The sequence below is a fragment of the Macaca nemestrina genome, chromosome X, assembly GCF_043159975.1.
Source record: "Macaca nemestrina isolate mMacNem1 chromosome X, mMacNem.hap1, whole genome shotgun sequence".
Classification (NCBI taxonomy): domain Eukaryota; kingdom Metazoa; phylum Chordata; class Mammalia; order Primates; family Cercopithecidae; genus Macaca; species Macaca nemestrina.
This window is the reverse complement of record NC_092145.1, coordinates 142,984,171-143,007,793: the sequence shown is the minus strand read 5'-3', so window position 1 is coordinate 143,007,793 and position 23,623 is coordinate 142,984,171. Positions and strand designations below refer to the sequence as shown.

The following is a 23,623-nucleotide window of genomic DNA, read 5'->3' as shown; positions in this document are numbered from 1 at the left end:
CTCTCAGATTGTGGGTGCTACAAGGACAAGGAACATATCTTATTTTTCATCTCTATAGCCCTAATGCTTAGTATCCTATCATATAGGACAGGCTCAAAATGCATTTTAAACAGATATGTGAATACAACTGAATAATTCAGTTTCATAAAAACGTGGACTGAGATGTTTGCCCCATTTTCTCCTTTTCTCAAAGATCCAAGAGGAAAGTACTGGGAAGAAAAGATTCCGGGGACATGTCTGTTCGAAGCAAATCGAGAGTTCCTCTTGGCAGTAGCAGCAGCAGCGCCAATTCCATCACTTCACCCAGCAGCAGTGTGACAACCCCAAACAGCCAGAGGTCTCCTGGTCTCATATACCGAAATGCCAAAAAGTCCAACACATCCAATGAAGAGTTTAAGCTGTTACTGCTCAAGAAAGGCAGCCGCTCAGATTCCAGTTACCGCATGTCTGCCACTGAGATCCTGAAGAGTCCCATCCTGCCCAAACCTCCTGGGGAGCTCACAACAGAGTCCCCTCAGAGCACTGATGATGCCCATCAGGGGTCACAAGGGACTGAAGCATTGTCCCCACTCTCTCCATGCTCCCCACGAGTTAATGCAGAAGGCTTTTCCTCGAAGAGCTTTGCCACCTCAGCATCAGCAAGGGTTGGACGTTCTCGGGCCCCTCCTGCAGCCAGCAGCAGTCGCTACAGTGTCCGCTGCCGGCTGTACAACACGCCCATGCAGGCGATCTCCGAGGGAGAGACGGAAAATTCTGACGGAAGCCCACATGACGACCGTTCCTCCCAGAGTTCAACATAGAGTGCCTGTACCAGGCTGCCTGGCAAAGGCCAAAACCCTTACTCACATGAGGATGAAGGAACAGAATAGAGGACTTGGGAAAAGTCTCAACTTAATGGGGTAGCATCACTGCTAAGCAATGAATGAATTTCTAAATACAGTATGTGCTGGGTAAACAGAAAGTGGTTTAGACATTCTTGATTAGTTTCCATGTTTTAAGTAGCTGCAGTCTTTCATGTTTTTCTTTAGCATAGTTTGATTTACGCAATCTCCTTCCTTGCAAAAATAGAGGATACAAAAATGTCTAATTTTCATGACACCTAGAAAACGTTTTCCCAGAGCTGCCTATTCAGAAAATAAAGCCCTCACTGTCATTATTCTTTAAGAAGATGAAATTACTCTGGAGGTTTGGTATTTTTTTACATTAAACTAAAGCAAAATTTAGAAGAAAGAACTACACATATGTAAATACCATATTTTTGATAAAAATGTGTAAATAGATTTATCAATGATGAGTGGACATGTGGTCAATTATCTACTGCACACCAACTGTTTATAGAATACACAAAAATAAAATGTAATAACTGTATTCTGTGAATACCATTTTCATATCAAATGCCATATTTAAATGTCCACCAATATGATTTCTGAGTGGTAAACCTCAAATATGAATTTTAAACTGGTGAACTAAAGGAAATCTTGAGGTCATATACTGAAATATGAATAATTTAAAATAATGAATTCAGATCTAATCATGTTTGTGACAAATTGCAGCACCAAACAAGCTAATAGCAACCCATGGCTGTGATTTGTTGTGTGGTAATTTGGACAGAATGAAAAGCATGCTTTTGATTTTTTTTTTTAATCAATGAGAGAAGTCATCATTCTCAACACAAAGCCCTGAACAACAGCATCTGACAGTGTCCTTTAGATTTTAATTTTTTCAATGGATTGCTTTAAAGAGAATGAGTAGGGAAAACAGTAGTTAATTTTAGGTTATGTTTTATATTAGGCTACTGGGGACATAAACAGTCATAACTAATGACTATAATCGTTAAACTCCTTAAAGAGTTTAGAAATTAGCTCCACGTTCTTAAACTAACAAAAATAAAACCTAAGCATGCCACAGAGCTATTGATTAATCAGTAAGTACCTGTAATGAGTTTTCAGTGAAGCTTTCTCTCTGTGCTGATGAGATTCATGCTACCTAAAAATTAACAGAAATGACACTGTGAACAACGTAGTTGGAAAATAGGTATGTGTATATGCATTATTTATATTCATTGTTAAACTGGGAATGGGGAACAGCTCTGGTTCACAATACTACATACAACTGAGTTTTTGTCTGGTTTTACTATAGTGTCTGCTTGATGGCAAAAGGGGAGGGTGGTGGGTGGGAGAGGAAATGTCAGGGCAGGTGCTCTGATAAAATAAAGGCAGGGAAACAAGCTGAATTACTTGAAATTACTTGAATTTTCTTGTCTTAAAACTGAAAAAAATGTAGTTACAAGTTAAAATCTGCAAATGGTTTTTACACCTCTGATTTTAACATGAACTGATACTAATGTTTGGAATCTTGTGTCAGAAATACAAGCAGCTAGAATAGGTTTTGAATGGGAGAGGTAGAACGTAGAGAGAATTAAGAAGGGATCTGACTTATAAAAGACTAGAATGTGATTAGAATGATAGAACATACCAAGGTTACCAAGAAATTGACAAGCTGCTGGCTTTAAGCTTATGCAAGTGGTAGTTGGGAAAGTAGGAGGTGTGGAAGGGGGTTTGCGTTTTGGAATAATTCATGCAAAATGAAGGAGGAAGCCTGGTCTAAGAAGATACTGTCTTTCAATAGAAATGATTTCTAAACTGCTACAGGCTAAGAATGGATAATCTGATTGCTGTTGTTTTGTTTGTTTGGAAAGAAAAAATAATGTCTGGCTTCTTCTACTATTTGTTTTCACTAACAAACTGTGTTACTAAATTTCTTGTCATCCTTGTATGTAAAATGGGTGCTGGGGGTGGAGGGGTATAAGAAGAGGGAGAGTCAGAGAGAGTGTGTATGTGTGTGTGCGAGTGTGAGTGTGTGTGTGCACACACACACACTGGGGATAGATAAGCTACCTGGTAAAGGGTTTGAACATTTACAAAGTGTTACACTTTTTCTTAAAAGAAAAATGTTTTAGGGTTTGAATAAAATGGACCATCATTTCTCATTGGAACCCATCAATTAAGAAAACCAGCATGGTTTGACACCACATGGGAATATGAATAAATCTGTCTCATGATTTGAAAAGTACACTTTGCAAAGTTTTAAAAATAAAATTTTTAGGCAAATGCGATAAGAAACCATCATTTCCAGTCACAGTAGGTGATCTTTTGTAATTTCATAAAAGCAGTTCGTTTGCAGTATGGCTTTTGTGTAGTTAGGGGTTTTTTAAGCGTGAAGAAAGGTATGTGGGCTTTAAAAGTGATTCTAAATCTTGAATAGAAAATACATGAATTGGCTTTAATAAAAATGTCACCTTTTTATTATTGACATTAATTTAAGTAATGGTACCATATATTTTTTAAAATACATATTGACTTGAATTGTGAGGCAATAAGATACCTTCTATATGTAATGATCACAGAACTAACCCTTATAATATAGTTTTACTTATTTTGTTTACTCTAAAAATCTATAACAGAGTTTCTCTATTTTATATTTCATAGATTTAAAAAAACCCAAATAAAGATGGATTTAAAAATTCACTGTGGAAAAGAGTATTGAGTTACAAACTGAGAAGAAAAAGCAGGAAGTTCCTTAATAATCTGGAATATTCTACATGACTTGATTACATAGCAAACAAGACCAAGATTTAGGGCTGTCTTTAACATCACTGCCGTCTTGAAGCAGGGTACACACGTTAGGTATTGTGAAGAACATCAATCCGAACTTTTCTTCTGTTGTTTGCACTGATGCGATTTTTTGTTCTTTTATGTTTATACAACATATCTATGTTGTGTAGGGGAATTTTTTTTTCATTTTTAAAAAATTCTACTTTTATTTTGTTGTTGTTATTTTGTTTTGTTTTTGGCTAAGTAGAGGACATGGACTAGTTGTAGCAAACAAAACATGCTGTTTGCTCTTGCCAAAGGTCAGTGAGTGAGTACATTTGCTGCAGTGGTGGCACGTAGAGAACTAGATGGTAATAAAGATTTAAAACTATGAAGAAGGTTACAGTGTAACTATTTTGGTACTAGAACCAGTTCATGCTGGCCGAAACGACAATGGTTTATGGACTTGCATCCATTTTGTATTTTTGTAATATTTGTAAATATGAACTTTTTAAATTGCTGCAAAGATGGTTTCTTTTGTAAGATGTTTTCAACGTTTACATTCAATCCAAGCCTTTGTATATTTTAGAGCTGTGCAACACTTTAAGTCTTGTATTTATTTTTAGTAAAAACGGTGACAGTTTCATTGTGAACCCCTCTCAAAAAAATGTATCAGAAAAGTTTGATTACCTAGAAAGTGTGTATAGAAACTGCAAATAAACGTGACTGCAATTAAACAATCGTTTTTTCTCTTCACTGTTACGTAATTGATTTCTTGGGCTTCACAAGTGTTTTACAGGCAACAGGACATAAGGGCAGGATCTATTATGGCAAAAGTAGGAACAAAAAGAACATAGACCAGCCTGTCCGACATAGTGAAACCCGTCTCTACTAAAAATACAAAAATTAGCTGGGCATGGTGGCAGACGCCTGTAATCCCAGCTACTCTGGAGGCTCAGGCAGGAAAATCGCTTGAACCCAGGAGGCGGAGGTTGTAGTGAGCCGAGATCGCACCACTGCACTGCAGCCTGGGCAACAAGAGTGAAACTCCGTCTCAAAAACAAAAATAAAAAAATAACATATACCATATCTATAACGGACTCTAATCTAGCTTCGTATTTGAGAGGAAAAAGAATTTCCAACGTCCAGTATACTTTCTTTGTAGTTTACTACAAAGTATACTTTCTTTTCTTGGCCCCTCTCTGGGCCAAGAAAAGATGTATAGCTTTACTTTGAAATATCTGCCTGCTTTGCTTCTGATAATTATTCAGACTGTGTCTCCTTCCCAAGATGAGCAGCCTCGATATATGTAAGACTATATGCCACTAGATGATGTCACATAGCCTTTATTACAATAGCAAAATTCTATGCCAGGTACTGATCTAAGTGCTTTGCATACATTAACTCATGTAATCCCCATATTATACCCATTTTACAGATGGGGAAACTGAAGCACAAAGCGGTTACATGGTTTGCCTAAGGCCATAGAAAGACTGTGTTGGAGCTGGGGATCCAATCCAGTAAATCTGCCTTCAAGGTCTGTGTTAGTTCCCCAGTACAACTTCTGGGTGTTGGAGACTGGAATTATCTTGTCCCCTACTCCGCCTCCCTCGCCCTTCCTCCCAGACCCGGCTAGGGCAACTGCTAAGGCCCCGCCCCTCTCCTCATTCCAAGTCAATCACTGGCGTGCGTCCAGGAAACCCAGTTTACGTCGACGTCTCTGGTGCGTCACAGGGCGTGGGGGAGGGGCGGGATCACATTAAAAAAAAAAAAGCTTCGGACACCCCAACAACGAAGTGGGGACACCACGTCCCTAACTACACCACCACTGGAAGGGTTGCGCATGCGCGCCAGCCTCCTGCGCAGCCGCAGAAACCACCCTCAGCGCGAGAGGCTCGCGAGTCTCTGAAAGGTCTAACCTCCATTTTCAATCCTGCGGGTCTTACCAAGAAAAACCTGAGGTAAGAGGCCCCGCCCCACAGCCATCTCCTCAGCAAATTCCCGCCCTCGGCCCCGCCCCACAGCCCACTCCTTAGCAAATTCCCGCCCTCACCCAAGGGCTGGGAGAGCGCCCGCGGATTGGCCGATCAAAGGCGACGCCTGTCAGTGGCCAGACGCCGATTGGTCAGCGGGTAGTCCCGCCCCCCCTTCACCGCTAGTGTGGGAACTCGGCGTCGCGGGAGCTCTCTGATCCACTCAGGGGTCAAGGCATCACTGGTCTCTCGTGCGTGTGACCAGGTTTCCGGCGCCAGGGCCTTTCCGAAGCGTCGAGCGGCCTAACGGTCACAGCTGTCGCCCATCGGGGAGGCAGGACTACTGCGAGCAGTTTTACCGCGACCTCCGGAGGCCGGCGTGACAGGCTCTGTCGCTAAAATAGGTCTGTCCAGTCGTACTTTTTCCTCACCTTGAGCTTTCCTGTCACGGGAATACACGATTTGGCTTAGGGGCTGGGGCTCTCCTGAGGAGAGAGGGTTTGCTTTGCGGGGAAGAGCGAGTTTTGCACTTCGCAGCCTCAAATTTCAGCCGCGGTGTGGAGGGGGCTGCTTTGGGTGGTCCCCACAGCCTTTCCGGAGTGCCCGCGCGTGTGAGCTTTTGAGATTTGACAATTTGTGAAGTGATTGGTGCTAACTTTCGGGGATGACAGGATCCTTTTACAGTCGTTCTCCTGTCAGGGGAGGCAGGTGGGGAGCGAGGAAGGATCCAGACTTTGTTAACAGAGCTTTGAGTTTAAAGAATTGACAAACTCCGGAGTTGATTTCCTGTCAGACCTTTTGCGGTTGAGACGGAGTCTGAGGCTTTGATGGTAACCGCGTTTGATTAGAGACCGTGCAGCTTCGCTGTTTTATTGTAAATACGTAAATGAGAAAGAAGAGAAAAACGTAGGGTGTCGGGAGCAGAGGCGGGAGTCGGGAGATCCTGCGATATCGGGGTCCCTGTGGAGCGGGGGAGGCCGTCGAGGTGTGCGAGGGCCCGGCCCCGGCCCCCTTGCCGCACGGTGGTTAACAGGAAAGGCTCTGATTTGGTTGGTGGCGGATCGCGTCCCTCCCTCCTCTCCCCGACTTTCCCCAAGTGCGGCAAAGTGGCTTCAGGTTGACTAAAAGAGAGCGATTTTCCCAGCAGCTTTGCAGTGCGGTGTTTTCTAAAGCGGGCCGTGGGCTGGGTGCCCTTTTGGGCCTCACTTGTCCGGCCTGCGGCAAGTGCTGGGCGATGGGATACGGTTCTGGCGGCAATGGAAGGGCTGCCTTTGAGAGTCTCGCAGGATTTAGAAAGTGATTGTTCTTAAAACAAACGGAGCGGTCTGGCTGTTGTAATTGGCCCCGTTTTGCTTGTGTTTCTCAAAGTGGTCCCGGCGTGAGTGGTGCTTCATTGTGAGCTGTGCCTTATCTGATGAATTAATGGCAGGTGAAAGCCTTGAGCCTCCGGAGCGAATATTTACGACTTTTGAAAATGTCTTTAATGTCTAAAAAAGTCTCTTAGAAAAGCAGACGGCCTCTTGTTCTTATGTTATCAAGAGTTTAGATTTCTGTGGTAAACATAAGTGAGTTTCATTTTAAGTAAGCTCATTTTGCGAGATTTGAGGTTTGAAAGTGAAATTAATTAATTTTGCACAATCTAGCCTTGGGCTCTGAGAAAATGTTGTCAAGCTGTAATTAATCTTGTGGGACGAAGTGAAAAGGAACTAAAGTGTATGGTGTAATGAATAGTTTAAATTTCTGTGGTAAATACAAGTGAGTTTCATTTTAAGTAATCTCATTTTTACAGGATTTGATATTTAAAAGTGAAATTAATTTTGCACAATCTAGTCACGGTTGGGCTCTGAGAAAATGTTGTAAAGCTGTGATTTATCTTATGGAAAGAAGTGAAAAGGAATTAAAGTATATGGTGTAATCAAGAGTTTAAATTTCTGTGGTACATGCAAGTGAGTCTCATTTTAAGTAAACTCATTTTTACAGGATTTGAGATTTAAACGTGAAATTAATTCATTTTGCACAATGTAGTAGTCATGGTTGGGCTCTGAGAAAATGTTGTAAAGCTGAAATTATCTTGTGGGAAGAAGTGAGAAGGAACTAAAATGTGTGGTATTATCAAGAGTTTAGATTTCCGGGGTAAATATAAATGAGTTTCCTTTTAGGTACGCTCATTTTTGTGGAATTTGAGATTTAAAAGTGAAATTAATTTTGCACAATCTAGTCATGGTTGGGCTCTGAGAAAATGTTGTAAAGCTCTAATTTATCTTGTGGGAAAAAGTGAAAAAGAACTTAAATTTATGGTGTTATCAAGAGTTGGCCAGGCACGGTGGCTCACGCCTATAATCCCAGCACTTTGGGAGGCCAAGGCGGGCAGATCACTTGAGGTCAGAAGTTCAGGACCAGTCTGGCCAACATGGTGAAACCCAGTCTCTACTAAAAGTACAAAAATTTAACTGGGCATGGTGGCGCACGCCTGTTACGCTAGCTACTCAGGAGGCTGAGGGAGGAGAATTGCTTTAACCCAGGAGGCAGAGGTTGCAGTAAGCCGAGATCATGCCCCTGCACTCCAGCCTGGGTGACAGAGTAAGACTCTGTCTCAAAAAAAGAAAAAAAAGAAAAGAAAACAAAGAGTTTAGACTTCTGTGGTAAATATAAGTGAGTTTCATTTTAAGTAAACTCATTTTGTGGGATTTGAGATTTAAAAATGAAATTAATTTTGCACATTCTAGTCATGGTTAGACTCTAAGAAAATGTCGTAAAGTGTAATTGTTTACCTTAAGGGAGGAAGTGAAAAGGAATTAAAATTTGTGGTGTGTCTACTGTGAACCAGGCATGATGCTGAGAGTTTAACTGTATTTTTGGCCTAAATAGCCCCATGAAGTAGATATTATTACAACTTTACCGGTTAGAAAATTTGAGGCACAGAGAGGTGAAATATTTGCCTAAAGTGAAGTGGCAAATTTGGCAATTTGGACTTGGATTCAAGTGTTTATAACTATAGCCCAGCTCCTTGCATCATGCCCTGGTACCTAAAAGACAACAATTCATTTCAGGTGCAATGTGAATAAAAATTACATGTTATGACCCAGGCTTGTTGTCTATGTGCTCCTTGAGACATAGTTCTGTTGGATAGATGTGGTCAATACTCAAAAACCTTTGCTGTCTTTGCCATGCATTACTCTAAGCACTTGACATGTATTAATTCATTTAATCCTCACAATTCCATGAGGTATGTGCTATTATCATTCCCATTTTACAGACAAAAAAAAGCACAGAGGATTTAAGTAAGTTGTTCAACTTATTTACACAGCTAGTATGTGGAGGAGGTGGGACCCAAACCCAGGTATTCTGACCACAAGCCTAAGGTCTTAATGCTGCTTGATGCTGCCTCTCAGGTAACCAGATATGTGACAGTTGCCGTAGAAGTATTAAAGTGTGAGTGTTCTTGTAGTTCAGGGAAAGTCATGTCCACATGGGATGATCCACATGGGATGATCATTGGCATGGTGCCCTTGCTTTTTGGAGGTGAAACTTGAGTTAAGCCTTGAAGTTGAATAAGTTCTCCTAGGCGGAGATACAACAGGGTATTATGGACGGAGGGCATAACAGGAGCGAGAAGCTCAAAGAGTGCAAGATTGGTGTTGATTTGTATATGTACCAGAGATGTAAACATGTTGGGAGTCCAGTGGTGGACTCACTGCACAGTGCTCCTGTGTCTAGGGAGTTCTCTGTTCTCTGGATGTAAGAGCTTGTAACCATTGTCTGCAAACTTGCCTGAAACAGGCTACATAGTAAATATTTTAGGCTTAGAGCTGCCCTCCCTAACCTTTTTGGCACCAGGAACCGGTTTTGGTTTGGTAGAAGACAATTTTTCCACAGATGCAGGGACGGGGGAGTGCTAGCAGGGTATGGTTTCCTAATGAAACTGTTTCTTAAGGAGAGTGCAACCTAGATCCCTCCCATGTGCTGTTCGCAATAGGGTTCATGCTCCTGTGAGAATCTAATACTGCAGCTCATCTGATAGGAGGTGGAGCTCAGGCGATAATCCTTCCTAGCTCCTGCTGTGCTCCTAACAGGCCAAGGACCAGTACCAGGCGGTTGCCCGGGGGTTGGGGACCCCTGGCTTAGAGTAAAGGGGCAAGTGGTAAGAAGTGACCTCTGTGCAGTGGGCGGGGTCCTGATTATGGAAGGACCTTGCAGGCCATGGTGAGAGTATGAATTTTACTGTGTTATTGATAGCAAAGGTATTCCAGGTGATTTTAATAATGAAGTAAAGTGCATAGAGTGTGGTGGTAGACTGCACCATTTACTAGCTATGGGACCTGGGTAAATTACTTAAATCAAGCTTGTCCAACCCGCCTTATTTTATTGTTGTTGTCATTGTTGTTGTTCTGTTTTGTTTTAGGCTTTTGGCAGCCTGAAGCTATGCTTTTTAGTTTCTGTCTCTAGGGATAAGTGGAAAAGAGGGATGAGGAAGGGGCTTTACTGGCCCAACCAGAAACAAACTAAGAACCCATGACTGTATTCTCTCCCTTGGACACCTCTAATAAACGTTCTTTGCTTCAGTTTCCTCATAAGGAAAATGGGGACAGTAATAGAACCTATCCCACAGGGTTGTCAGTAATTTAGCAAGATAGAATACCTAATGAAAGAATCAAAAGAAAGTACAAATTAAATTAGAAATAAAAATTTAAAACTGTGGCTTTGCTAAAAATTCTGTAATTATGATGAAATGATTATCCTTCTGGATAAAAATAATTTGTCAAAACAACTCATGAAAAAATAGGATAATTTGACTAGATCATCAACCATGGAGGAACTTAGAAAATGTTATAAAAACTGGACCCAGAGAGTTTTTTTTAATAAATTCAACCCTTTAGAGCACAAAAATTCTGGTGTGATGTAAACTTTATTTTAGAGTATAGAAAGAGGTGAAAGCCTTCCCAGCTAATTTTGCAGAGAAATTTTGATACCAAGTGTTAATAATGTATCAATACAATACTGATTCATTAATTGTGAGAAATATACCATCTCACTAATGTAAGAGCTTAGAAATAGAGATGCAAACAATTTCTAAATAAAATACCAACAAATTGAATGTTGTTCTTTATAGTCAGCTGGACCCCTCACCCCAAGAACATTAAGAAATGTATTAATATGTTGCATCAGTAGATCTAAGGAGAAAAGTCACTTAGTCATCTGATGCCAAGAAGCTATTTGGTACTATTTATTATCTGTCCTGGTTTTAAAACTACATGCAGGACCAGCAGGATACTACCTTAGTTTATTTTGGAACATCTGGTTGACCCCAACAGCCCTCCTTAGTGGGAAGAAGTAGAGGAGGATTTTCAAACATGGAGACCTACTCATTGTTTCTACCTCTAGGAATTTATCCCATAGAACTACTTGCACAGGTGCAAGACTGTTCTGCAGTGTTCTTTATAAGAGCAAAACTTTAGAAGTAACTTGAATATCTATGAATTGGGGGCTGTGTTTAATAAATCATGGCATATTTACAAGATAGAACACCAAGAAGTCATTACAGTAACTACAGTAGACCTAAAAGTATTGGTTTGGAAAGACTCCACCACAGGTTAGTTTTGCCTGTTTTTGAGTTTAATATCAATTGAGTCATATACTGTACTCTTTTGTGTCTGGCTGTTTTTAAACTCAAGGTTATGGTTGTGAGATTCGGCCTTGCTGTGTACAGCAGTAGTTGGTTTATTCTCATTGCTGTGAAGTTCCTTTGTATGAATATACCACAATTTAATTACTGATAGCTTGTATAAGTTTTATGGTCAGAAAACTCAGATAGTTTAAAAAGTGAAATTTGATTGAAGTTACAGCTCCAATTAGAGGTATTTTATAACTTGATACTTCTATGCAACATTAGTCTGCATTTATCTAACTCGAGTTAGCTCTCCCATCTTCTTTATCCCCTTTTTATTTCTCTCTTTTGGGTTCATGGTCTCCACTACAGAATGAAAGGGAAACAGGAAAGAGATGAAACCTGAATCCCTTAATTGTGCCTCTCATTACTGCTCTGGCTCAGGAAGAATAAAGTGGGGTAGCTCTTTCATTAACGTACCCTTCCCAGTAACTGTGATGCAGACATTCAAAGCAAATCTCTAGTACAAGATATAATCTGATACTGTTGCAGCCAATGTTTTCTAGTTCCATAGTTAAGTGGCTCAGAGCCATAACCAAATCTTCCTAATTTTAGATTGTTTGGCTTACCTTTCACATCCATTTATTTAGGTTTAATATAAAATTTAATAAGGCAATCCTAACTTGAAAGTTGAAATGGACCTTAGAGATCATCTCAACTGGTGTTCGAAACCTGGTGGATGAGGAGGTGGTGTCTCTCCTGGTCTGCCCAGCCTACATAGTGGTGGGGACCCAATCCAGAATAGACTCCTGGCTTACATTTTGGAGGCAATGCTTTCTCCTTAGTCAAGAGCCTTTTGGAGCTCCTTTACAAAAGCAGTTAGCCCTTGCTTGTTCATTTGTTTGCCCTTCTCTTGTTCATTTGTTTCCAGCATTTACTCTGTAGGCTTTAAGTTACTAAGCAGTTACTTCACAGTTTGTAATTGTGTTTGATTTGATTCTTATTTCTAGTCGTGGGCAATATAGCCCTTCAGTTTTAAAAGATTTATTCTAAATTGGCCATGGAAGATTTCTGGTTTTGTCACTCTCTGAAATTCAACCCAAAGTCCAATTCTATTTGAGTTAGCATTCTGAGAGTATATCCATATTATTAAGGTAGTAAGTGTATGAAGTAACTTTTTTATGCGTTGCTTTTCAGGAGTAGAGGTTTACCACTCTTAGGTGACTAAGCAGTATCACAAATAAACCCTCCAGCAAGTTTAAAAATAATTAGGTCCAACTCAGAGGAAGTGGAGTTTCTCCTGTTGCACAAAAATGATGTCTAGCAGCTCCAGTGAAATCGATGTGGTTTGTATTCAAATTGAAAATCTGTCTTTGTTCTTTTTATTGTGCTATACTTCTATTCTAAATTTAATTTAATTTTATACAGTGAAATGCATAGATCGTAAGTAAATTTTTGTTATGTATTTTAACAGTAATATATAAAGTTCTTGTGACAATTTGTGTACAAGTTTCTTTGTGAACACACACTCATGTTCCTTTTGGGTGAACAGACAGAAGTTGAATTACTAGGTCATGGAGTTCATGTAAATTTAACTCTGTGAGAATCTGCCATACAGTTTTTCAAAGTGGTTGTGCTGTTTTTACATTTCTGTTATATTCTTCTGTCTTTCTTAATCCTTCAAGTTGAATCAGTATGTAGATTATTAAACTATAAATAATATGGCTTAACAGAAAACATCTTTTTTTGTTACATAAGCACATAGATATTAATGCCACCTAAGTAGTCTAGGCAATTCTCTTAACTACTATCAGTCCTGATGTTTTTCAAAAATCTTTGGAGATAATGTTAACTGCCTACCAAGAGTCATTTTTCTCTGATATAACTATGTAAAAGCACTTTGAAAAGCATAAGGCACTATACAAGGGTAAGATAGTATATTTTTAAAAGTACTAAACTGTAACCCAATTCCATATGTTTTTGTGATTTCTATCATGTATTTTGAAACAAAAACATACATAACTACCAAGTATGTTTGTTATAAAATTATTCCCATAGTTCATAATTCATTCTTAGAATGAAGAGTTATTATACTGAAATGTAATGGTTATTTACTCCTTACTTATTTATACCCTGCCTTATTTTTTGAAGTTTTAAGGTACTTTAGAGATTAATTTATCAAGAAAAGCAGGTGCTCAAATATTTTCTATCTTGTCCACAGAGGGGCACTGTTGGGTTATTTAGAAATCAAAAACCATGTAACATTTATTTCTTTGTTCATGGTTAGAAATACTTGCTTTTAAAGTAGTTCTGGTGCTAAAGGACTAGTCTTTCTACCATGAAGCATATAAAGGGTTAAGCTCAGTGAAAACTGTTGTCTTAAGTGTAGTTGGGTTAATGAGAACACAGTTCTGCAAATACATCTTTTCACGTAGTCATAGTATTTACAATGAGCAAAGGTCCTTTGATATCAGAAATAGGCCTTTGTAACCTCTTGAAAGTGAAATTTAAACCCTCAACTTTTCTTTTAGTTCTGTCTTTCATCTTTCCTTTTAATTTGTTGATAAATCTTCCTCAGGTAAAAACAAGAATACCTACTTATGATGAAGATGACGACACTATTCTTTATGCATATGAAACAAAACCTGATTTTGTCAATAAAGTAAGTATATTAATTGCTAATTGCCAAATATATTAACATTTGCTGTTTTAAAGGAAAAGATGTAAATTCCTCATATACTATGGAGTTCCCATAAACTCACACTCAAGAAAATCTCTCTCCCCTGAATTTGTATGCTTTCTTTCATCAGAGAATGAGCACTTAACCAATTTACTTTCCCCTTTTTCTTATATAGTAGAAAATTAAGAGCAGTTTTGTACTTACTTTCAGTATAAAACTCTAAACCTGGGTTCTTCTGATATAATAAATTCTTTTCTTGCCCCCTTCCTCAATTGTCAGTTATTTTCATTGTCATATTAATGTGAATTTTAAAAATCTCTGATTATTTTAAGACTTCTGAAACCCCTTGAAAAGTTGGTGATAAATAAAAACAGTTTAAATAAATAAATATAGTTCCCCCCCTGCCCCCGGTGTTCAGTTTGGCTGTTACAGAAATAAATCATTAACTACTTTTAAAATATTAGCAGGAACCGAATACTGTATCTGATGCATCCTGTAATACTGAAGAGCAACAGAAGACAGTTAATGATGTCCTTATCCATTGCCAGGTATGGAAGTTCTGTCTCTTCAATGTAGCTTTCTAAAATGTTAAGCAAAAATTCTCTTTATCTCACATAAAGGGAAAGTGTACAATTAATTGAAATTTTGCCTATCAAATTATTTATGATTATCACCCCATTGTGATGATTTTTTAAAACAATTTCTAGTTAGAACTGCATCTCCTGAATAGCAACATGTAGATTTTATAGCTTTTTAAAAATCCCATTACCAACCAAATGTAGTTATGTCTCTTTCATCTACATTGCTCAGTAATGAATTAGTTTCCCCTACAAAATCCTTAAAGGAAATTGACTGATTTGGATGAAATTTAGTATGTGCCTAACTGCACATCAAGATGTCTCAATGGAAACAAAATGGCAACCCATCAAGGTTTTGTAGAGAAACATACCTAAGTTAGTTTTGAGGGGTTGTTGTAAGAATCACCATGTTGGTAGAGATGTGATTACTGGGAATTTTGTGAGTTGCATACCCCAGAGGTAATGAAGGTTTATACATATTTAAAAATAATGTTTCTTACCATATATAAGGTTTCTTGAATGGAATGAGCTAACATACTTTGGAAAGTAAGATTGTTTGGGTGTTTATCATGATCATGGGGGAGAACAGAAGTGGAGTGCTTCCAAGGGACACATACAGTCTTGGGGGAAAGTGGGTGCAGAGGCGAGCTGGGAAGGGAGGGAGCAGGTTCTCCCTAGCCTGCCTCCCCATGCACTGCTAGGTCAGGGTCCCCCTTGGCAAGCCTGCATGCTGAGGTGGGAGGTAGCATCTGTAGGGGGAGGTGCCCAGGGCCATGGTCAGCCTGAAATGGCCCCAAGGGCCCCTCTCCATTGCTGCGAAGGGCCTGGCTCTTTCTTCCCCTACCCATTCTAGATCACAGAGGTGGTGCTCCAGTCTGCCTTGTTCTTCCATCCCAGTTCCCTCTTGGGTCCATCTCCATCCTGCTTAGGCTGGGAGCAGAGGAAGACCTGGCCATCCCCTGCATACCTCAGCTCCCTAGTCCTGCCTTTTCACTCCTGGAGATAGTGGAGCACCTGGGGCAGTCCTCTCCTCCAAGTCCTCATAACTGTACCCACAGCCAACCAACTGCCCTCATCCCCACCCTTCTTCTGACCCCTTCCTGACCATTCTAGTGACCAGGGCTGATGCCCTTGCTGCTTTCTGCATCTAGTCCCCTCCCCCACACTCAGAGCTGCCCCGCATCGCATCGGGCGTCCCTCTCTCTCTCCTCTGGCTCCAGTCCCTGTCCCTCCTTCCCCTCTACAAGTTCTCCCACATCTTGGAGAAGCCACTTCTCTTGCTTCCCATCCCTCCTTTCCTGTCATCCTCACTCTCTCCTTCCCGTGACAGCCCCGCTCCTGGAATGTCATTCATACTCGCTGTCTCCACACCTGGCTTCCTGTTTTTCTCTCTGGGTATTTATGAAGCTGCTGTTCCTTCTATGCTGTAAGCCCTTCCATGCATCCTCACCTGGCGAGGGCCTTCTCATGTTTTAATTCTCACTTCAGACCTTACCTCCTCTGAAAAGGTCTCCATGACTGCAGCGTGGGTTAGGACTGCTTTTCTGTGCACACTTAGCTTCCTGTTCCAGCCTGTGTCACACCACTGGTAATCACAATAGTAACATTAAGAGACCACTAAGCACTGTTGGACTGGGCATAGTGTAGTGCTGTTACTGTTAGTATTAACCTAATACTATAGCAAGGTTCTCATCCTTGAGAGAACCCTGAGAGAGATTTTCATCCTGATTCCCTACATGAGGACATCGAAGCACAGAGAGGTTAAGTAACTTGCCCAGGGTCACACAGCCAATAAGTGGCTGGACTCTAGTATTTGACCCCAACCATGTTCCCCGAGAGCCTGCACTGTTTACCTCAGTGCTGCAGCCCAGTGGTTCTCACTAGGGACATCAGAATCACATGGGGGGCTTGTGAAAACATAGACCACTGCCCCCACTCTCAGAGTTCCAGGTTCCATAGGTCTGGGGTACAACCTGGCATTTGGCATTTCTAATGAGCTTACAGGTGATGTTGATGCTACCGGTCCATGGACCACACTTTGCAAACCACTGTTCCAGGCTGTTTATTACTTTGTCTACTGGAATCCTCTTTTTACTTGTCTCTCTCCCAGCTGAGATGGTAGTTCCTCTAGGACAGGCTGGAGTACAGTGGTGCAGTCATGGCTCACTGCAGCCGCAACTTCCCAAGCTCAGGTGATTCTCCCACCTCAGCCTTCCTAGTAGCATGGACTACAGGCATGCACCACCACGCTTGGCTAATTTTTTGTATTTTTGGTAGAGACAGGGGTTTCACCATGTTGCCTAGGCTTGTCTCCAATTCCTGAGCTCAAGCAATTCGCCTGCCTTAGCCTCCCAAAGTGCTGGGATTACAGGCATAAGCCACTGCACCCGGCCAGGAGCTTTTTTTTCGGTTCATGTTCTCAATACCTAGCAAAGTAGTTCTGCCAGGTGGTAGGCCATCAATAAAGGTTTAGTTGAATGAGTGAATGAATGAATGAATGAGGAAATGTTTCTGGCCCTTTGTTAAGTGTATTTTTCTTTGCCGAAAGTTTCTGTGTATTTCAAGAAGAATTCTCAGATTTTTATCAGTCTCCTATGTGCTCGATTGGCACATAAGAGATGTGTACTTAACGGTTTTATAAGGTTAATTGCTGACTGCATGATTTAAAAATACTTTGAAGCCAAAAGTCACATCTGTTGTATTTGGTTCGGTGTTCTTTCTGGAATGGAACACTCACTGTCTGTATATAATATAGACTTCATATTTGTACCTATATGAACATATATGTTACATATATATATCATAAAGTGAGTCTTTGTTCTTTTAGCAGATTTCTTTCCTAAAATAGCACCTTCCTTGATGTGCAGTCTTTATCATCAATGTGCTGGCGTAGAGGCATTGTGTAACATTCATTCACCAGCATTAGAGCTTCCTCAGTGCCTACATGGAATAGAGCAGGGGAGGGGACGCTGGGGCTCCTGAGCTCAGCCTGTTGGCTCTGTGTCACCTACAGCCAGGCCTTGAATAGGAGCAAGACATTTCTGATGGCTTGAGAACTTTTGTTGTGTCTAGCAGTTAACATTTGGCTTAATGGTATTTTTGCGTTACTTTTCTTTGAAATAGAAATTATATATTGTATACTAATTATATAACTACATTGTATTATAATAGGTTATATATGATGCTATGCAAAACCTGGATAAGAAGATTGATGTGATTCGTAGAAAGGTTTCAAAAATCCAACGTTTCCGTGCGAGATCCCTGTGGACAAACCGTGTAAGTGTTATAAAAAACATTTTTACAACTGTGATAAACCTCTGGTTTGTAAAGATGCCAATAAGCTAGAAGTGAGAGAGTACCAGTATCTGTGTGAGATTAGCAAGGCATATCTATACTTGTAGCAATAGATGGAGACTAAACTCTGCTGGGAGAACACTGAAGTTTAGGTTTGATGACTTATGACACTGCGTATTTTTATGTTTGTAATTATAATGTGTAAAATACAATTAAAATGTAGGATTGAAGAATTATATAATCAAAAGGGAGCATTTATTTTTAATAACGTAAAGCAATGTTTCATGGAAAATAAGTATTAATGTATTTACTACTCATTTACTTTTTTACTCTCTATTGGTTTATGCTGTATTTGTGTGATTTCAGAAGCGATACGGATACAAAAATTATTCTTACCAGCTTGCTAAAAAGCTGAAACGCCAGAAAATGAAGAAAAATGAGGTTCACGAGTCATTCTCCTACCCTGAAAGTTATAGCCCCACTTTACCAGTGTCAAGGCGTGAGAATAATTCCCCGAGCAACCTTCCAAGGCCATCCTTTCGCATGGAAGAATACCAGCGAGCTGAGCCGGAGGAGGACCCGATCCTCAGCCGCACTCCGAGTCCAGTGCATCCCTCAGATTTCTCCGAGCATAATTATCAGCCGTATTATGCATCTGATGGTGCAATGCATGGTTCTTCTTCAGGGCCCTGCCTTGGCAACCCTGGGGCTAACAGCATCTACAACACTTACTCGACTGACCATGCTTCTGCAGCACAACCTTCAGGTATGCTGGCCCAGGGAGAGCCCAGTTTGGTACATGCCCCTGAGATGATGAGTTACTCAGCTTTGATGGAGAATAGGTACACTGGATCATCTCTCTGCTTCCCTTCTGGTTTTGGTGAGTTTGAAATGCCATATTTACAAGTAGCACTCTTTGACCTGTATTTATCAACATCCTTGATGCAAACTAGTGGAAGCTGTTTGTTTCCTATTTTGAGGGCTGGTTTTAGGTGATAATCAGAATGATGACTAACATTTATTGAGTGCATATTATGTGCAAGGCACTGCATCAGTCAACTGACATGCCTCTTCTCCACTTATAATGACCCCATGGTGTTGGCACATTTATTACGCCATCCCCAAGGTCACAGAGCTGGTGAGTAGCACTTCTAGAACTCTGCCCCATTGTGCTTTTTAAAATCTTCTATTTTTATTTACCCTTTCCCTAGATAAATAAAAAACACTCCTGATATGGCAAGAGCCCAGATGGTAGGGAAGAAAGGGTATGTTTTTGGCTAATTCACACACACAAAAAGATCAAATTGTGTTGATAGTCCTGGTTGGAGAAACAAATTTTCTTAACTAATTACAAAACCCACTTTAGTCATCACACACTAATTTTAGGGAGTCTAACACTCTGGGTGAGTAAAAGGATACTTGTCAATACACAAAGAAATTTCAACACAACTTAGTGTAGAGCATAGCTAAAACTTCCTGAAGTATGAGCACTAGTTTATCTCAGTTATTTTTTTAACATATAAACTTTTGACCAAAATCTCTATTACTATGCAATTAAACATGAAAGAGGAATTAAATAAAATGTTAGTTACTTCTGACCTAGTTCAGCAGAAAATAATCTTGTTTTCTTCAAAATGCACATTAGCACTTAAGCCATGAGAGACAGGAAATCTAAAGAGTAAAATGATACTAAAAATAACCTTATTGAATACATGGGGAAGATTTGATAAAAGTACTAATTTGGCTCTTAAAGATAATGGGGTTGTTATTGAGATTCATTGATTAAAAGGAACAAATTTAAGCAATTATAAAACTGTAAATTTGGAGAATTTCCATTATATTTTGCTAGTAAAATCAACCTAATCTAGATAGAGAGATTAAGAGAGAAATTCCTTGAAATACTTGAAGAGGGTCATAGGTTAGGTTAGATTAACCTAATTTTACCCAAGTGACAGATCTTTTGCCATATTTGCCTGTGGCCAAAGAAGACTTGGTTTGCTTAGTCTGTTTTGTGATCTTTGAAACTTTAATGTAACTTCTGAACATGCTTTTGCTATTGGGGGAGGTCAGATGGGACACTCTTGTGTAGGCATCCCCACATCATCTTTATATAGGCTTTCACTAGATTTTACAGTTGGAGTCTTGACTCCTTGCTAGGAACGTCACAGAAGATCCCAACAAAGAGACCATTCCTCCCTACCTAACATCTCTTCTTTCAGGATAATGATCAGGTCGAGTGTGATTTGTCTTTTTTTTTCTCCCCCCCCCCCCCACATTGAAGTTACAAGCTCACCATTTGAAAATGACCGTTATATAGAGGAAGGAAGCATCACTAAGCACCCTTCAACCTGGTCGGTGGAAGCAGTGGTCCTATTTCTAAAACAAACAGATCCTCTTGCATTATGCCCTCTTGTCGACCTCTTCAGAAGCCATGTAATGTATCTTGTGATCCTGTTTTCCTGCTGTAATGCCTTTGAATGACCTCTGTGCAGGTCTTTCAGTTGGATACTGTGTGAATGGTGGGAGAACCCTATTAGCTGATTTTTCCATATATGAGAAAGCTTATTTTGCCCAAGGTTAGCCTTAAATGGTAGGCTAATGGTCTGTTCTTTAAATGGGTATCTCAGTGCCTAAAATACAAACTGCCTCAGCCTCTCAAAACATTATGATTCAGCATGGCCACTCAGGTGTACCTCACCTTTGTAATGACAGATATAAGGATCCTCCCCCTATCTGCTCCCAGCTGGGCACCAGGACCACAAGGAGGAGGGGGTAACCACAAGCTATAACAGGGTGGCCTTCTTTTTATATAACCAGTGATTCAACAACTGATTCCATTTGCCTCGATTATTGATTTGTGATGCTAATACCCTCTTGCTGTTATCAGACCATTCACAAAGTAATATCCTAGGCCGAAGTTTTATAAGTTCTAGTTTCTTTAATTTTGAGTTTTACTTAGTAGAAAAAGTATAGAAGGTGCCAAACAAAGGTCGTACTATAAAGGATTTCAGGTCTTTTCAGATAGTGTTAAATGAGTAAATAAAATTTTATTTTTAAACTGGAACATATAAAACCAAATTACATGCTTTAACAGCATAAGTTGATCAATTAAGATAAGGAATTTTAGGAGGATGCTTTGTGACTATGTTTTATTTATTCAGATATTTTCACAGTGTGTCCTAACAAAATTAGTAGCCACATATCTGATTTTTAATATAGTAAGAAAATTGGTGATTAATTTTAGCATCTAATTAGCTTCAGACAACTAATTGGCATCCATCATAAAGACAACATTATATAGACATTTACAGTTTGCACTGATGTTGACATACTCATCTTCCCAGCCCTTCTCAGAAAGCTAATGAACATCTGAAATTCATTTTTACTATTCATAGTCTTTACTATTTTGTCATGAATGTGTAGTATTTTATTCAACGTACAGTATATATTTAAAATTAAGTTTGACACAGTTTATTTTTTAAGATATTATGTTAAATTTTCCTTTTTCTTAGAACTTGAAGTGAGTTTATACATTACCAAATGGTGCTTCACTGTACAAGTTATATTTTTAATAGTTTTCATAAAGTAGATGCGTATTCAAAGAATATACATCTGCAATGAGCTGCTCTCTAGTTTGCTTTACATGTTCTCATAAAGAACTAACCATTCTGATGAAAATATGGAATCATTATTAATTAGCATTGTTTCTTCTCTCCACAGGAAATTGATGGGAAGGCTCTGCTCCTACTCACGAGTGACGTGTTGCTGAAGCACTTGGGGGTGAAGCTGGGAACGGCTGTGAAGCTATGCTACTACATTGACCGACTTAAACAAGGAAAATGCTTTGAAAATTGAAAAAATCCTTGTGCAAATTTAGATTGGGCCAACTTCTAGAGGGACCAATGCCTTCTTAGTGTAGAATCATTTTTCTGCCCTTTAGTCGTTTTTGTTTTGTAGAAAGTATCACTCAAAATATATTATAGCTAGAATTGTAGAACTATGTTATAGTCCAGTCTACTTCTTTAAAAACCATTTAACTGCTAGGTAGTATTAGAATAGTCCAATAGGAAATTCATTCTTCATAGGTCTTTAAACATTACTTTTATTATATTGTTTACAAATATATTTCATGCAAGCAACAGAAAAACAAAACCAAAAAGCAAAAAAAACCTTTGATTCTGGTTCATCTCGATACAGAGAACCAAAACAGCTAAGAGAGGTATTATCAGGGGTTGACAACTTCTATGATTGAATCTATGGGAATTATTCCCCAGAAGAGAATTTAAAGGTATACCCATAGATATCTCTTTCTGGAGTATTTTATCTGTCTGATGTTGCAGTGTTCTACCAGTTTCCAGAAAGAGAATAGCCATATAAATTCTTTTCCTTTCTGCTATTATTTCTCTATATGTTTTATTTATTCAGATTTAGAGAAAAAAATAAGCTCATAAACTTTTATTAAGTGCTCCTAACAGTTTTAAGATAAACTATAAGATAGATAGAATAGTTATTTTATGCAAGAAATATTGTACCGCAAGGGTGGTTTGGATGAAGTCTGACTACTTTTTTTCAAACAAACTATTATATTAAAACTTTCATATTTTGGCTAAGTTTGGACATATAACTACACTTACATTGTTTGCATCTCTCTATGAAGATACCTCTGTCCAAACTTTTAAAAGACATAACTTTATTTTATGTGTTTATTCTTTATATAGATAGTATTTTATATTTTATTCTCACCTAAAGTATACATACAAGTAATCTTTTTTAAAAAAATTTAAAATGGCATTTTGTATTGCCACAGAGGTGGGATGAGCCATATATTAGTGAGATGTTTTATTTTGTAAAATGTAAATGGATTATTTGCCATCACTAGTACCTCTCAACTTAACTTTTTAGAGGACAAGAAACAATCTGTAGATTGGTTTCCATACAGGGAAGTTCTCTGTCCTATGCAATGTTTCTAATTAATTTGCTTAATTCTGAGCCATTAATCCTGCTACACTTTGAATGATACATTAATTCAGACTAATCTTTGGGGGCTTTATTTTGTAAGTTAGAACTTTCAAGGGAAACATGTTCAACACTATTATTTTGTTATAAATTTATAACTTTGTTATTACATTGTATAACAAATACAAGGTTTATAAGCTATGAGAATTGGTGCTATCACCATTAGCTATTCATAATAAATGTCAAGAAAATGTTCACCAGGTGCAAGAATGTACCTTTTCTTTTTAGAAAGCCAGATGTACTTTAGACATGAATGCAACTATTTAAAGAATAGCTTCATCTATGTTATTCCTTATATGTCAAAAGATTCTTACTTAAACTTGGTCTTCTTTCAAATTGTTTGTATGAAGATGCTGTACCCACTTGAACAGTCCTCAGGTGTTTACATAAATACTATGTTTTACAGTTTTCATATTTTAAAATATTAATAAAATTAAATCACAGTAGTTCATTGAAAGCCTCAGCTGTGATTTCATTTATCATCACCGTATTACATTAATGTGTGTATTTGTTGTAATGTGTGAACTGAAACAGAGCCACTCTAGTAAGCTTGTGGCTTTCCATGTCCAAATACTTGAGTTTTAAAACCTGCCCAGATTCTAATGCTAAACAGATGTCTAAGAGCCAAGGGCCGATTTCTTATAGGTGTCTTCAGTGAGATCCCGGGGGGGCTGTAAGAAGTTCAGTCGATGAGCTGTATCTGTACTCAGAGCCTTTGTTATTTATGATATCATCAGTGATGCGAGAGTGCTAGAAAATGCCCGTGCCCCGAGATGTCTCATCCCATCTGAACCTGTACGCCTGGCTGGCAACTCCGGCTGCTCTTTTACCACTGGGGGCCAGAGGCTGCCTCCTGCATGCACCTGCTCTTGGCCCTCTGCCTT

General features: G+C 39.2%; 2 protein-coding genes across 14 annotated transcripts in view; both read left to right on the top strand.

Annotated features, from left to right (window-relative positions):
* LOC105478180 (NHS actin remodeling regulator) overlaps positions 1-4,331 on the top strand; it is a 366,659-nt gene extending 362,328 nt beyond the window's left edge. For all 6 annotated transcript variants that reach the window (XM_011735243.2, XM_011735242.2, XM_011735245.3 and 3 more), the window contains one exon: positions 194-4,331. In XM_011735243.2, coding sequence (XP_011733545.1) covers positions 194-800 — 607 coding nt within the window. In that variant the 3' untranslated portion in view covers positions 801-4,331. The remainder of the gene's footprint in view (positions 1-193) is intronic.
* Positions 4,332-5,538: 1,207 nt separating this feature from the next.
* On the top strand, positions 5,539-23,200 carry LOC105478182 (Scm polycomb group protein like 1). 8 transcript variants are annotated; one of them, XM_011735253.2, is made up of 8 exons: positions 5,773-5,970; positions 12,369-12,517; positions 13,750-13,833; positions 14,319-14,399; positions 17,601-17,705; positions 18,090-18,489; positions 20,005-20,156; positions 21,444-23,199. In XM_011735253.2, exons 2-8 carry the CDS (start codon positions 12,485-12,487, stop codon positions 21,576-21,578), a joined length of 990 nt encoding a protein of 329 aa, XP_011733555.1. In that variant the 5' UTR covers positions 5,773-5,970; positions 12,369-12,484; the 3' UTR covers positions 21,579-23,199. The 8 variants fall into 8 exon arrangements, with proteins under 8 accessions (XP_070945202.1, XP_011733555.1, XP_011733550.1 ...); XM_011735248.3 differs by having other exon boundaries at positions 14,316-14,399; positions 18,090-18,603; XM_071089101.1 differs by lacking the exon at positions 5,773-5,970 and adding an exon at positions 5,539-5,554 and having other exon boundaries at positions 12,369-13,833; positions 14,316-14,399; positions 18,090-18,603.
* The last annotated feature ends 423 nt before the right edge of the window (positions 23,201-23,623 follow it).